Genomic DNA, 16441 nt, shown 5'->3' on the forward strand with positions numbered 1-16441 from the left:
GGTCTCATTCTACACATGGTTTCACAGGCACCCAGGTCTAGAGTAGTAGAGTACTAGAGTCTTGTACATTGTGACAAGAGTATCTGACCACACAACCACAGACTTGAATCTCTAAACACCAACACAAGGCAGAAATTCCAAAACAGCCAAAATTAGTATCATCATTCCCCAAATGATTCCACACTGTAATTAAAGGAACATTACGTGACCCTTTCTGTTCCAACAATGTGGAGGTTAATGAATGGAGCTGGTCAATACAAAAACATGTAGTTTATTTGAATTAAATGATATTTACTTTATTATTGAAGTAATATTATTACTCTATTACTCAAAACATCCTTTTTAGTATCATGTAGTATTTAGAACTGTTTTTAGTCTGTTTTTGACTGTTTTTGAACCAATGTTTGTCAATCATTTGGTCACAGTAATCCTGCCTGTTTGTTCAATATAATATAATCATAACTTATATTTTCCTTTAAAGCTACTGAAGAGAGTGAGAGAAATGTCTTCAAGCTATAAACAAAGCTGCCAAGACTTGGTTGGGAAATTCATTATGAGTCTGAAATATGCAACAGTGTGGTTCCAGTCATATTATGGTTGATTGCTGTACAAATGAATGTGGCTAAATCCAAGAATTCATCAGAACCGTGGACGATGATGGAAACACCGGGCTGAACGTAGCCTTCGTTGCACTGCTGCGTTTTCTTAGTTTTACGATGTCGACACTGTATGAAGAGCGTGTATAAACATCTTGTTTCACTCCGACGTGACGTTGTTAGGCTAATGCTACTTTAGGGAAAGGACTGGCCGAACACAATGGTTTGTGTTCGTGTACGTTTGATTTTTAATCTGTAGCGTTTCGACCACACTGGTATGTGCAGATGTGGTTGAAGGCTGGTCTGGACGGCTCTGACTGAGTGCTCTTGATTCACGACCAGCTCCGGAAAATATGAAGCTACAGTATAGCCCTGCATTAACAGTTAATGACCCTGTGATTACATTAATGTTCACAACATGTCCCTGCATTCAGTGACCTTGGTTTAACTGGACTTGAGAGGAGAGGTTTTTTTGAACACTTTGTCTTCCAGGTCCCCACTGCGTGAGAGAGAACTTTCTCAACAGATGCTTTAAAGGTGTAATGATTTTCCAGGTCCAGACCGAGTGTCTGCGCGTGTCCAACATCAGAAATATAATTTGACATAATTAAATTTATTCTTGTGTTATTTTGTATTTTATCATCCAAAATGTGAGAAATGATGGAGTTAGGACCTAATTCTAACTGAAGCTCTGTAATCAAGCATCTCCTTTACTTCTGAGGCCATTAAAACAAACCACATCAGACCAGTGGATAAAGCGAAGGCTCCCAGCCACAAACGACCCACAACAGGTCACCATCAGGTCCGAACTCTTAAGAACCGACACCACACCCACTGACCGTCCAAATGATGAATGACAGGTGTGGTTAACCAGCCAACCACTCCAGGGTTGTAAACAACTCTGTGTTATGAACAGCACCAAAGCGGAAGCTGCAGCAGTTCATCAGACATCCAGGTATCACATGGCACCGTGCAAAACTCTTAGGATGAGATTTGAGAAGGCTGTGTTTGAGGTCAACATGGTTTTAGACAAAAGTTGAAAAAAAGTTGTTTTTTTTATCTTCACCATGTAAAACAAGTCTTTTTTAAAAAGTGGACACAGGCCATATTCTCTCTCTCTCTCTCTCACACACACACACACACACACACACACACACTATACTGATTATATCTGGTTCGTTTCCAGCTTTACCCAGGACCGTGATTATGATCACGTCTTTCAGAATGCGGTCTGACTGCTGCAATTTCCAGATGTGGTTTTAATGTTTTTTTATTAACAACATGGCACAGACCCCTCACTTCTGCAGCAACCACAGAAACCTGCATTTTCCATTTTTTACTAACACAGTTCACATAGATGTCTCCGTTTTCCTAAATCTCTGGGTCATCTTGTTTAATTTCATGTCATTCAGAAGTGGAAATTATTTTTATGAAAGTTGAAAACAACATTCTGTGCTGTGATTGGTAGATCTCGCTTCAAATAAATATATGATTAATTCATTCAGCTGTAGTCTTCAGTGAAGTTGACGTACCTTACCATACAGTTTCCTGTGACCGTGCCGAAAGATTCCAGATCGTTCCATCTGCCATGTTTAAACCCGCTGTAGCAGATACAGAGATTGTCCGCTCATTTGTTTGCCCACAGTGTTGCCCCCTTTCCAGGTCCCCGGGGTTTTAGTGGGGCAGAGATGCTGTTGCTATTGTTTGTTGTGGTCCCTCCTCATTGTGCGTCCAACTGGACAATGGTTTAACTGACAGGAGATGAAGCTGCAGACACTAACCAAGCCACAGTGTGTTCCCAGGGTTTGGTGTCGGTAGTTGAACACGGCCACATGGAGGCGCTCTCACCCTGTCCGCCAAACCTGTTCCCTAAATATTTAGAATTAAAAAATTGTGATTTGTACAACAAAAATTCAAGGCTACAAATGATGTGGAGTTGATATTTTAACACATGACAATAGGTTTTAACTACAGGGTTTTAACGGCCACCTTGACCTTTTGTAACCTTTAATGATGCTTCTAGTCTCTTAACTAAAAACAACTTTTGCATCCGTCTCTGAATCTTAACACTGTAGTAGATTCTGGTCAATATCTGCTTCCTCGTGCTGTTCTCAGCTGCAGAGCTGAGGAAACATCTGGAGGATTATTGTCCATCTCTTCTGACCGCACCTCTACATCAGCGTTACAGAACTGTAGATGATCGGTGCTCAAACAGACCCATTCAAAACACAAGAGAAAAAAAAATCTGTCTTCCTCACGTACTTTTTCACAGGTTGCATGGCTGACATTGGCAGGAGAGGAACATTCGTTAGATAAAATCAAGGTGCATTCCTTCAGCTGCAGAAACAAATGAAGAGGGGAACGTTCATCCACATCTGGGTGGGCGTTTGGAGAAAAGAGCTCAGAGAGAACACGGTGTGAAATGAATGAAAGATCAGACCTGGTTATTTTCCAACCGATGGAGGAGCCAAAATACCATGATTTTGGCTCCACTTCCTTCACTGATGTTACTGCACATGAAGGACAGCAGACAACAAAGGCGTTCTATTCTTTAATGTATACATATAAAATGCAGCAGCAGTCGCTCCGTTTCTGAAGTGCTGCTTAGAAAGTGCCTGCCAACTGTAGAACTGCTGAGCAGAGCAGAGAAGATGTTAGCTCCAAACATGCACAACAGTGGAAACAAGTGTCCAGGCTCACATCCACAAACCTCTGTCCTCAGTCTAACAGGAACTGGCAGTCAGGCTTTTACCAGCGCTCACCTGTCATAACTCCACTTTTAAACACTTTCGGGAAACACTGTTTTGTGGTGAACACTTCAGAAGTTCTTCTAATGGTTGGGAGATTTTTTTTTTCCTGACTTTCTTCGCCAGTTGTTTTTCATGTATATTTTGCAAGTTCTTTGTTTGACTTTGCAGAATTTCACTCCAGCAATTTGGCTTCTTTTCTCAGTTTTTCCTTGGCAGTTTTCTCTCACCTCGGAATGTTCATGGCCTGTTCTTTGACCTGCCAAGGTTGTCCTCTAGACATTTTTCAGACCAAGTCTTAAGGATTATATTTTCATTAATAAAAACAGAAAAAAGCTCTTTATAATCTAGAAGCCAAATCTTTAGGTTACATACTGTAGGAAGGAGATGTTTCTATGCCGACTCCACAATATTATACCAATACCTGTGTACAGAAGCAGGCTCTTGGTAACTAATCTGGCCCCGGGGGCAGGGATTTGCTGTGATTACATTTGGTGGAAAGGAATTTGGTAAGTTGCAATATTTAACTTTTCCCAGGTGTCACTGCAGACGGTGTATTAACACAGTAATGGGATGGAACAATGGAACTTGCTGAGTGCACTTGGATCATGTTCACACTGTTACAGGAGTTTGTTTCCAAAACCAACACGACGTCACAATCGCAACTATGTTTCTGAAACTTTTTTATTTTCAAATAAACTTGTTTTATGCTGGATTTTACAGTTTTTAAAAAGTTCCCATTGGTCAGATTATAGACTTTAACACACAATAAAACAACGTTAAAGCACTGAAACATTTTCATGGACAACAGCTGGACAACCATGATTTCTTTCACATGAATTCTTCCATAGGTTTTTATGCTGTTGTTAACACATCTGGGGCTAGAAAGGCAGACATTAGTAGTGCTGACTGAGAGCTGTTCCACTGAAGTTGATTTCTTGCTTTTCCTTTTCCTGTTGCAACGTCTGTGCATAACACAAAATCCATATTTATTACATTCTAACAGATACATTTCTTTCTCCCGCCTTTCATTTTCATAATGTAGTAACGTAATTTGTGCAGAGTTTGTCTCTTAACTCATTTTACATTACACTGAAAAAGCCAACCTCATTTTGTTTTGATAAATATTTCAGTAATGCTTGTGTGCATGATGACTACAACATTTGTGAGAAAAGCTTATAAAAGAAGCTTCCATTTGTTGGACCATTGTCTGAGTTGTAACTAAATGTCTGGACAGGAAAAGACACAGACGACTCCCATCCCAGTGACTCCCATCATTCAATGCTAAAAACTACTATTTTATTAGATTATACTGGCAGCCCCAGTGAAATAGATGTTTGTGCGAAGAAGTAGAACTCTCGATAGAAAACGATGTCACAGACTTTACCTATTTGTCTGGAGCCTTCTGATTAACAGATAAATAAATGTATCATTTTGTGGTGTGCAGGACTGTGGATCCATTCATGCATAATGTTTTTATTTTTACAATTTGCGTACAGAGTAAAATGTATTCAAACCTTTTTGCAGGTTATACTAGCAGCTGTTTGTCTGTAACCAGATATTTACTGTATACTGCCAGTACCTTTAATTTTTCCCAGAACCATAAATGATTTCACCTGATGCTTGGATTTTTTTTTTTTTAATTTTAGCTCAGCTAAATCATTTACCCGAAATCAGCGTATATACCGCCATCTAGTGTTCATCCCATCAAAATATGCAGTATGTATCCTACTTTATGAGCGAGTTTTATTCCATTGTTTTTGGGAATATTTAGGCCTCAAAATATGCAGTATGTATCCTACTTTCTGAGCAATTTTTATTTCACTGGTTTTGGGAATATTTAGGCCTTTATAAATTAGCAGTGTAAAAAAATAGTTGTAAAATATGTGAATTGTCCCTCAACCCATATTTTTTGCAGTAGAGTAAAGAAGCAGCTGGTCAACGGATTAGTTTTAATTGTTAATGCTGCTGACCGGCTTTAATTTTGCAGCAGGTCTGCTTGTGTCTGTCCATCTGCCGCCATGGTCATCATCACCTTTGCCCTCATTTTATCTTTTTGACGGCTGACATTACAAAGCACATGTTATGTGTTGTTTTAAAAGAAACACGTGTCTGGAGTCAGGCTCTGGGGTCTGCAATCTTAATTTAGGCAAGAGCAGCATAGACCCTGGTCAATTTGCCAGTTTATTACAGCTACGTGACAAACAACTAAGCACTGTCTGTTTAATTTAAAGTGTCTGAAACAATTAAATGAAGTTAAGTCTCAGCAAATCAGCAAAAAAACAGCAAATCGTTTTTTTTCTTAATAAAAAAAAACAGCAAATCGGTTTTTTCCTGCTGTAATGCAAACCAACTCTTCCACTCTGTGATTCCCAACATCAACCATTACAAATATATTTACGTGTACCCTGTATTTTTGTGAGTAATTAAATTAGCATGTAAAATAAATAAGAATTTAAAATAGACTTGGTTTCTTTAGTGTTACAAATTAAATATTAATATTTCATATTTCAAAATTGTTTGTATAGTTTAGATCGCTTCATTGAAAAATTTAACTGTTTTCGTCTCCCAAAAAAGTCAACGTCAGATCATATTTACGTTTAGTACTTCCGCCTTTAAGCCCCTCCCCTTTGACGTCAAACTCCCACCCCGCTCCATGATCCCCTCCCTTTCCCTCCGCATAGCTGCATTCCTACTGCCACATCGGACTGAACCACTTTCTGTCAACAACCACGTTCTAGCCCCACTGCGGTAAAACAAGCCTACATAAAGAGAACATCCATAAACAGATAGTTTGAGGTTTCGTATTTCGCTACGTTTGTTTGTTAAATGTTTGTTCTTTTCAGTTTAAAGTAAATAATCATAGAGTTTGCCTTTAAGGGTCACCCCTCCTCCCTGTTTTAAAGTGGTTCACTCCGCCTCGCTTCCATGTTGGATGTACGCATAGCCGCTGCAGCTGCGAGAGTTTCCGAATGAAAGTTGATCATATATCTGTCTTCATAGGCAAAACGGGACTTCAACCTAAATAAATAACCAGTAAACGAAGAAGTTTTGATTCTTCTCGAGCAAGAGTAAGACGGAAAATCCACCCCCGTCCTCCTCCGCCCTCCAGCCCGGAGTCGGACTCAGCGGAGATGATCCGGTTGCAGGCCACAGCAACCGGAGCCCGCATGGATTTTCTGTAATCAGCAGACTTCAACTGACTTAGACCGCGGGGAAACCGCAACATTTCGGCATCAACTACGAGAACAAGGAGCCATGAACAGCCACCCGCCGCCCCGCAGGGTTGCAAACGTCGGCTCCCTTCTCCTGACCCCGCAGGAGAACGAGTGCTTGTTCAGCTACCTGGGCAGGAAATGCGCCGTAAGTTCATTCGTTTGTTTATCACCAGCAGGTGCAAATGATAACCCCAACTGTTCATCCCCATGTCCTTCAAACATAACACTAAGTGAGTTCTCAGTTGCAAATGTCGTTGACCGCCTTATTAATGGAGACACTGCACTGCCACGACACAAAATTCTCCTTATATTTGTTCAGCTGGCCTACTCCAAACCCCGCCGACAGGCTGCTTTAAATAACCCTGCTGCTCCATCCCTCCTGCCGCCACTTTGATCAAAAACCAAATCGATCAGCTTTCATAATATGCTTATAACTACAAAGTATATACATCAACTAAGTGACAATAAAGGATAGGAAATGACGTACGTGCAAATTTCCCAGACTCCTATACAAAACACGACTGCGTAATGACGCAGTGCTTTTCATAGAATTCATTCATACTGAGTCCTGTTAGTGCACGGATGGGAATGGTGTTATCAGTCAAAATGTGCGACCTATATTTAGGAAAATAAGGTACAAATAAAGTATTTGTGTGTATGGAGTTGACTGCATCCGAACATTGCAGTCTAACAAATGCAGGTGTCAGTTCAGATGAACTTGAATCAGATGTTGGACCAAACCTGCTTTGGTTACAGGTTTACGTATTGTAGGAATATTTAAAGTTGAAAATACCAAATAAATAAATAAGTGTGCTTGACTACAGCAGCTCCATCCGATAACATTGAGTATCTTTAACCCTAACTTTGTGCTTATGATGCATTCTGTATACGTTATTCACATAAAGTTTCCAGAATGATGCTGGCTTCGTTGTTTCTTTAAGTTTTAGTTATTACCAGGGATTTCTCTCTTCTTGTCTTTTTTTTTCCATGACTTTAGTGAGATTACTTATTGGTGAATCCTTTACATATCAACTGAATTCTGCCAGAAATGTAACCTTTTTCCGAGGTTCACTTGGTAGCATTTACACATACGCACAAATACACAAGTTTTAATCAATTAAAAACAAACCTAAAAAAGAAAAAAACTCTTTCAGGTTCTAATGCAACACAAAGTGTAGACTGATGCCATAGTAGTCTTAACTACAGTTCAACTATTCTCAGCATACACAACGTTAATGACAGGATGGTGAAAACATGGTGCATTGACGACTCACAATAGTGTTGCATTTTTAATGAGAGTGCAGTACATGTCCAAAAATAACACCATATCACACAGTTGCCCTGTGCACAATCTGCAAGATCACAGACGGACTGAAAACTCCAGGACTGCTGGCGTCCACTCTGCAACAGAGTGGTGATGTAAACGTCTGGAGTCTTGTCATGTATTTAACATCCATGTAGATCTGTTGATTAAGGATGAAGAACTCTGCTGATGATACGGAGGACAGTAGAATATCACCACTAGGTGGACTCTATTTGGCAGCATTACTAGTTTGACACCTTTGGTCCAGTGGAACTGGCTACTGCCTTTACAGTACACTGCCAACCAGAAAGACAGTAAGGGTGTGTCATATTGAGGTTGAAATTTAAGACTGTGCTGCAACAGGACATTGAATCAACACTGACGTTAAATATCATTTCTTAGATCAAGGAATTTTGACACCTGTGCTCCTTAAATTTCTGTTTCTTTCAGCTGATGGTTATGGGCTGATCTGGGTCAGGGCTGTTTTGTTAACCTCGTAAAAAGGTGTTTTTGTGAGCGAGAGTTGCACTGAAGAAGTCAAAACAAAACAAATTCACGTAATCCTAATATACATTTCCAAAAATATTTTCTGTGTAAAGTTTTCAGCTTGTCCATGTCACAGATCTTGACTGTGTACAGTGTTCTATTGTGGATTCTTCTTTACAATTTATCATCCGCTTCTAACAATGAGCCTGTTTTGTTTTTTGTTTTTTTTAAATCACTTGTTAGGAATACTTTGGTTGTGATGACTAGTAACTGGCATTTGAAGGTGCTAGCCTGTGCTAGCCTGTGCTAGCCAGCCTGCAGAATGTCTGCTGTCCCCCCACTTTACCATGGTGGGAATCTACAGTGCCTAAATGAGCGATCTTACGGCTAACCTTTGACCTTTCCCGTGTGATGCCACTGAGTCATTTCACGGTGAAAAGTGTTTCCTGCTGCTCCTGTGACCTGCACTCATAAATCACAGAGGAGGAAACCAGCCCATTGGCATTTCCTCCCTTCTCCCCCAAGCATCTGGATTTACTTTCTGTCAAAGAGGGACAGGACCTGGCAGAGGAATTAACACAGCGTGTCTTCTCCAGAAACCTCAGAATCACAAAGCAGAACATTCTGAGGACAGGATGGAGCTGGGGAGAGGAGCTTCCTGTGCTGCTAAAAAATGAAAGTTAAATTTATCACTGTAGGTCACTCCGGCCTCCTTTTCTTCATAATTATGAAACCCAGTTGTGTCTGGTCTTTGTCTGCAGAACGAATGGTTACTCGTCTAAGATGCTCTGCTGTGATCAGCAGTAATTGACTAATGATCATCAAATATATTTCTGCCATTACTTCATATAATAACGCCTGGTCCACTGTTGTCTCTGTTCTATAAATAATTAATTGGACGACTCTAAGTTTGAGGCCTGGGTCGATGCAACTTTTTCATGTCTGATACCGATGTTGCAGTTTGGAGTATTTGCCAATACTAATAACATACTTTTCTTTTTTTCTGTCCTGTGTTTGCGCAGACCCTGTGTTCAGCAGTGGTCCAGGTGTACGGGACTGATCGGAGCTGCGTGTGGGTGAAGAGGTGCTGTGGAGTGGCCTGTCTGGTGAAAGACAACCCACAGAGATCCTACTTCGTCAGAGTGTTTGACATCAAAGTGAGTGGACGTGACAGCTGTGCTTCAAAGCTGAAATCCCCTCATCCAATCAAAGAACCGACTGATGTTTTGTTTCTGTCTCCATCTTTTTTTACAGGAGGGGAAAGTCATGTTTGAGCAGGAACTTTACCACAACTTCAACATGAGCTGCTCCAGATCCTACTTCATTTCATTTGCAGGAGATGTACGTAGTCGTGAACAGTGGGTTTTCCCACTCCCCTTCATACTGGAATGAAGAAGACGCAGTGTCCTAGATGTCCTGGGTTTAAAGGCTGTTGTTTTTTCACTAATAAAAGTGAACAAAGAAATGTATTTGTTAAACATAGTTTTTTGCCCTGGGGACTAGTTCTCATTTGCACAACGTTACGTTTCAACGGTTCCTGTTGGCGTCAGAATTCTTTGTTCCCTATGATTTCCCCTAGGTTTGTTACAGTGCCTGTAGGAAACACTTTCATTTTGACACAAACATTTCACTGATGTTTGCAGATGAGCCACAGTGTGACCTCAGTGACATTTTTCACTCTTGCCATCTCATCAGAAGCCTTTCAAAAATCTAAATGTCAGTGATATCAGTGACTCCTCTCTCTCTTCATTTCCAGTCCTGTCAGATCGGTCTGAATTTTGCCAGCGAAGAAGAGGCCAAGCGGTTCCGAGTGGCGATCTCTGACCTGCTCAACCGTCGGCAACGCAAAACTGGTGAGTTTCAGTTTAATAAAACTCTTCCGCTCGTCTGTTTCCTCACTTACCTCCGTCGTGATTAACAACGATCTGGAGCAGTGTCTCTCATACGTCTCTGCTTTACCTTTTCCCAGGAAGATGAACATGGCACAGGGTTAAAAAAAATTATATTAACAACGAATTTATCTCCAAAGGACATCACTAGTTTCTGCTCATCACTTTGTTTGAATTTGAATATGAATACAGGTAGTGACTCTTTAGGAGCAGCCGAGAGCCACTGCTGACAAAGTCAATCCAAAACAAGTCGTTTTTGTTAAATATAAATGCAGTATAATATAATAGTGCAAATGGTAATTGATTAAAAAAAATGTAATGTATATAAAAGAAATTCATTGGCAAAATTATTTGCACGGCCCGGAAATGGCCCCAGGTCCAGACTTTGAGACCACTGTTTTTAAGGCTCTGTTTTTTACAACAGTAGTTGTAAATAACAGTGGAAATGTTATGGTTGTATTTATTTTATTTTATTTATCATTGACTGTCAAATCCAGACGGGCCGCATGTTACAAAAATGATGCCCACGTCCTCACATCAGCTGACCGTCTTCTCGACCTGGGATTGGATGTAATGTTTTGAGATCGTATGAGGAACACTTGTTCTCTGCACTAGTTCTGGTGTGTTTCTCTCTGTCTCCGTCTGTAAACCAGACGTCTCTGCAGCAGTGATCTTCTCTGACTTCCTCCTAATGTCTCTCAGCATTTTTGTTTTTTTTCTGATTCTCAAACTGTGATGATGACTAAAGCTTTAGCGACTCACACAGAAGGAAAACAGCACTATTTTTGGTCGTCCAACGTTTATGTAAGACTCAACTTTGCATCTCGAGCTTTTGCTGCTTCTTCTCTGTTCTGCCCACCCCAACATGGCTGACTTTTCCTCTCACTGGCTTTGACGCCAACAAACGCTCACCTGACGATCACAGCAGAGTTCTGCTCACTAAATCTCAACTTTTCCATTAACCGCTTCATTTCCTTGAGCAAAACAAAGTTTCAATCACAGCGTTTGACCACTAGGGTCAATGCCTGAAAATCGTTGTAACTTTGTCAACTTTTCTTTTGCAGAAAAAAGAAGTGAGCCTAGAAATGGTATGTTGATCTCACGACAGATTTGAATTGATTTTTTTAATAATCTTTTTTTATTATTATTTAAAAATAATAACACACACAGCCTCAGTGATCCAGTGGAGTCAAACAGACCTCAGTGTTTTTGCACTTCCTTAAGAAAGTTTGAGTGATCACAAAGGTCAGGAGACTTGACGTCATCATAAACGTTGACATCATTCTTTCTGGATTGACAGTTAAATACGGCACATTTCCGTACACAGTGTATCAACTGAACCAATGGCAAAGCTTGTGTTTTTAAGATGGAGGCAGTTGTTTGTGCTGCACGTCATCAAAATAACTTGACGGGTTGACAAAGCTCGTCATTGTTTGTCGATCGCATCAGCGGCTGCAGCCCAGCTTAGGGCTTCAGGACTTCTGATCTGTTGTGGTTGTGAGATGTCACAGCATTTTAGTAAAAATTACACTGGTTACAGAAGCTGGACCGCTCCACAGACTGTGCAACTGACATACTGACACAGAGTGGAGTCCTCAGCAGGTTAATCTGATCAGCAGAAGGTCCATCTGTGCTGCACGTAAACCTCATGGTCTCTGTCCTTCTCTCCAAACTGATTTGCAGGGCAGTAATAATCTGTGACATCCCCAGACACCATAAATAATGTTTCTGTGTCCTCTAAACAGTTTGATTTTTACAGTTTTTTATTTATTTTTTTATTCAATATTTCAGATTTTTAGTGCAGCGTTTTCTCTCCTTTTGTTGATGGAACTATTGTCAAGGTGCTGTAATTCCTCCAACATTTTTAAGGAACTAAAGAAATACATTTACAAACCAGTGCATTCTCTAGGCTGTTTTTGCCTTTTTGAGCGCCCCCTGCAGGAGAGACAGGGAAACTACATCATTGTGGTTTACTATACTTTTACTATCTTGTTTGTTTCTTGTAAACCCAGTCTTTATTTCTAACTTTAATTTAAGCAGTGAGTTCCTTGAGATTGAATCTTTTTTCCGCGGGAGATCTGACATATTGAACTGATTTGATTTTAGTTCCAGGTCAGTTGTTGTATGTGTTGTCAGTTCAGACTTGTTTATACCCATTCAGTACTAAAAGTGTGTGTTATAAGCAGACACCGCTGCCCAGACGTCCTTCTAAACCAGTGATGTTGGTCAGTGGACGAATCTTAGCAGCTCTGTTTGTTTACAGACACGTGGACACGACGTTCACACCCAGCTGCATGTGTTGTCTCCCAAGACCGTTAGCTGTCATTATGCCCTCTGATCGTTGGCAACGCTGAAACTGCAAAGAACGGGATTAACACAAGCTCGACAGACCAGTCGTCTCTTGAATCAACACAATGGGTCTGTGCCTGGATGGGTTTCCCTGGTCGACGTTTGTCTCTAGTGGTGTGGATTAGTTCTGACATTTCAGATGTGAAACTCAAAACTAGCAGGCTGCTGTCGTCGTCGCCGTCGTTGTCGTTGCCGTGGTTGTGTTTGAGAGACGTGTGTACTGTATCCTAGTAGGCAACGCCGTTGCTCTGCCTGAGGACGCAGTGTTTACGGCTGCAGAATCCCACAGTGTGGCAGGTCACTGCAAGGGTCAACTGCAAAGTTAAAGGGTCAAATAGCCAAGTTTGGACTTCAGAGACTTTGTAGTTGAAATAACGTCCAAGTTTGAGAGAAGAAGAGTCTTCTCTCAAACTTAGGGACTCTTTGTCTAAAATAAATTCCTTGAGATATTTAATGTCTCCTAACAACATGTGACATCAATTATCTTGTTAATGTTGACATTAATGGATGATCTGACTGGAGAACACGCCGATTGTTTCTTTGAACTTCTAAGCTTTGTAGCCACAGAGTTCAAACTTTTTTTTTTCAACATTGACCATGTGTATGGTCCAAATCTGTGTCCAGGGATTTGGACTGGAATTAGCCGTGGATTAGTGGTCATGTTAGGTGTGGCTGTGGTTGGTAGAGATTATGGGACAGATTCAGAGAATGAATGGATCTGATCCCAGGAGAAGCCATCGCTGCTGTTAGACATCAAACATGACAAGAAAATGCATGGGTTCTCAGCCACACTGATGCTTCACAGTACGGTGGATTATAAATAAATAATAGAAATTTATAATAAAAATAATTAACCTTCCTTTAGCTGTGAGGCTCACACCACAAATAGTAGTTCTGCGTCGGCACTAACAACATGTAACACGTGTGTCAGCTGGTGTGTAAAAGTTGGCTAAACACGGATCTTCTGTGTGGAGGCAGCAGTGTTGGATGGCTCTATTTCTGCACTCAGCCCACAGTAGACAAACAGGATACCTATTAATAATAACAGGAGTTTTTTTATACAGTGTGTTTTTCAATTAGCCACAGATCTTCCCTCCAGTAGCTGGTAAATAACAACAACAGCACGTCTCCAGGTCTTGGCAGGAGCAGAAACCAAACGTCTGCTGACTTTAATTAGAAGCTTTATTTTTCTCACTCGTATGTGAAAAATGTAAAAAAAAAACCAAATATCTGAAGTTCACACTCGTATGTGAAAAATGTAAAAAAAACAAATATCTGAAGTTCGGTGCTGGAGGAGCAGCCTCCTCCTGAAGACGGGAGGACTCGTGATGTAATGTTCAGTTCAACAGGCGGTTGTCACACACCAGCTCATGTACAGTGTGTCCCACCCTGGGTGTAGGTCCGGCGCTGCACATGGCCACAGTCGACATCAAGAACCCGGAGATCAACAACCTCAGATTCCACAACTCCCACAGCCACCAGCAGCCGTACCACCTCAACAACATGCTGAGCCACAGCGGTCTGAGCCGCAAGGACAAGAAGAGCAAGGGCAAGAAGAAGAAGCTGACCAAGGCCGACATCGGCACGCCCAGCAACTTCCAGTGAGTGTGCCCGACGATCACTTCTCTTTTTTTTAATAGACAAACCAGATCGTAAAAGTTTGGAAAAGTGTTGACCTTTTTTTTGGATGTAAAGGAGCCGTTTCTCTTTGTGTGTCTTTGCTGATGTTAATCAGTCAGTGTCCTTCTGTATGGACGTCTTTGTCCAAACATATGTGTGATCTCATCACATCTGTGCCGTCCTTTTCAGACACATCGGTCACGTGGGCTGGGATCCAAACACAGGTTTTGATGTGAGTACTGTCTCTCCGTCCACACACACACACACACACACACACACACACTCGGCAGCACAATAGTGACCTGTGTGGCGGCTGCATGACCCGTCGCACAATGGGCTCTTGTTGTTTTCCAGTTCATATTCATGTAAATGGAGAGAAGCTGAAGGACACAGAATGTTCTGGGCTGAACTGAAATGCAAAGTTTAAAAAAAAAATAAGCGTCCGTAGATCCACAGGCGTTAGAACAGCTGTTCCGATCGTAACGTTAACACAGACAGTTGTAAATAAAGTCCTGATCAGAGCTGCTGACAGGTGAGCTCATGACTCAAACAGCACAGCGTTAGCCCATTAGCCTTGTTGCTAACCATTCATTGTTTTTAACTTTTTCCCTCCAATTCACTCAGTCGGATTTATAGAATAATCTAGAACCATGGTGAATAATCCCGTTTATTTATGGCAGTTTTAGAAAGAAGCTGACTGACTTGCTTCCACATTGGATTCAGATTGTCTTTCCACTTGTCTGCCACTAGGTGTCACACCAGCGTCATGATGAGCTTCTGGACGCTTCCTCTTTTTTTAATTGGATTAAACTGGCTTGTGTATAAAGGATGAGGAAACTCATAAATACTAGCTATCGATATTTATAATAATGAATGAAAAATATCTTATATATATAATATATATATTTTTTATTTTCCCGTTGTCTGTGAAAACCTGTGTCAAGCTTTGTGACTGTTTGACCAGGAAACATGTGTGTCTGTTATATTTAAATGATGCGTTTGACCTTTGAACTGTTGCAGCTGAACAACTTGGATCCTGAGCTGAAGAACCTGTTCGACATGTGCGGCATCTCCGAGGCTCAGCTGAAAGACCGAGAGACGTCCAAGGTCATCTACGACTTCATCGAGAAGAAGGGAGGAGTGGAGGCCGTGAAGAACGAGCTGAGGAGACAGGGTGAGAGCACGCACACACACACACACACACACACACACACACACGCGCTGTGGCTGAGAAACATTTGTTTTGTTCTAAATTGCCGACACTTTTGTTGTTTGTTGAAAATGTGCAGCCAAGTTGGAAAAGTGTCATAAATGATAAGTCCGTGTTGGAGACTGGACTGGAGTTTTTCTTTTCTTATTCCAACAGAAGTTGCCAATTCTTGCTAATGCTGCTGAAATAGCAGCAGCAGCAGCTGCTGATGAAGAGTAAATGTCACATTAGCATCAGCAGCGTTAGCAGCATCAGCAGCTTTAGCAGCATCAGCAGCATCAGCAGCATTAGCAGCTTTAGCAGCATCAGCAGCATCAGCAGCATTAGCAGCATTAGCAGCGTTAGCAGCATCAGCAGCATTAGCAGCGTTAGCAGCATCAGCAGCGTTAGCAGCATCAGCAGCTTTAGCAGCATCAGCAGCATCAGCAGCATCAGCAGCATTAGCAGCATTAGCAGCGTTAGCAGCATCAGCAGCATCAGCAGCATTAGCAGCTTTAGCAGCATCAGCAGCATCAGCAGCATCAGCAGTGTTAGCCTGCCAATAAAACTGAAGTCTTTTTTTGTGTTTTTTCCCGGTCTTTCACGTTTTGACTCCTGGTCTAATCCCACTTTCTCACTTTTTTCTCTCCCCCGTTCTGCAGCCCCACCTCCCCCTCCTTCTCGTGGAGGTCCTCCACCTCCACCTCCTCCTCCCCCACACCAGAGTTCGGCTCCACCTCCTCCGCCTCCTTCAAGAGGGGGACGAGGAGCCCCTCCGCCGCCTCCTCCATCCAGAGCACCTGCCTCGGCACCTCCTCCTCCTCCCCCCTCCAGACCGGGGACTCTGGGTGCTCCACCTCCCCCACCGCCTCCTTCGAGAACAAGTCACCAGGCTCCGCCGGCTCCTCCGCACCACCACCACCACCACCATCATCATCATCAGGCTCCGCCTCCTCCTCCATCGCACGCTTCTGTCACACCGCAAGCCCCGCCCCCTCCTCCTCCCGCTCCTCCAAAGACCCATCAGTCCCCAGTCAACAGTAG

At 41.9% G+C, this 16441-nt stretch overlaps 1 protein-coding gene across 1 annotated transcript in view; it reads left to right on the top strand.

Annotated features, from left to right (window-relative positions):
• Window positions 1–5772: 5772 nt before the first annotated feature.
• Window positions 5773–16441, top strand: part of wasla (WASP like actin nucleation promoting factor a) — a 31572-nt gene continuing 20903 nt past the window's right edge. Inside the window, exons 1-9 of the mRNA XM_008311580.3 lie at window positions 5773–6706; window positions 9373–9507; window positions 9605–9691; window positions 10107–10203; window positions 11304–11327; window positions 13988–14189; window positions 14398–14440; window positions 15229–15382; window positions 16060–16437. Of these exons, the coding sequence (XP_008309802.1) occupies window positions 6602–6706; window positions 9373–9507; window positions 9605–9691; window positions 10107–10203; window positions 11304–11327; window positions 13988–14189; window positions 14398–14440; window positions 15229–15382; window positions 16060–16437 (1225 nt within the window). The 5' untranslated portion in view covers window positions 5773–6601. The remainder of the gene's footprint in view (window positions 6707–9372; window positions 9508–9604; window positions 9692–10106; window positions 10204–11303; window positions 11328–13987; window positions 14190–14397; window positions 14441–15228; window positions 15383–16059; window positions 16438–16441) is intronic.

This window comes from Cynoglossus semilaevis, chromosome 6, assembly GCF_000523025.1.
Source record: "Cynoglossus semilaevis isolate Cse_v1.0 chromosome 6, Cse_v1.0, whole genome shotgun sequence".
NCBI classification, from domain to species: Eukaryota; Metazoa; Chordata; class Actinopteri; order Pleuronectiformes; family Cynoglossidae; genus Cynoglossus; species Cynoglossus semilaevis.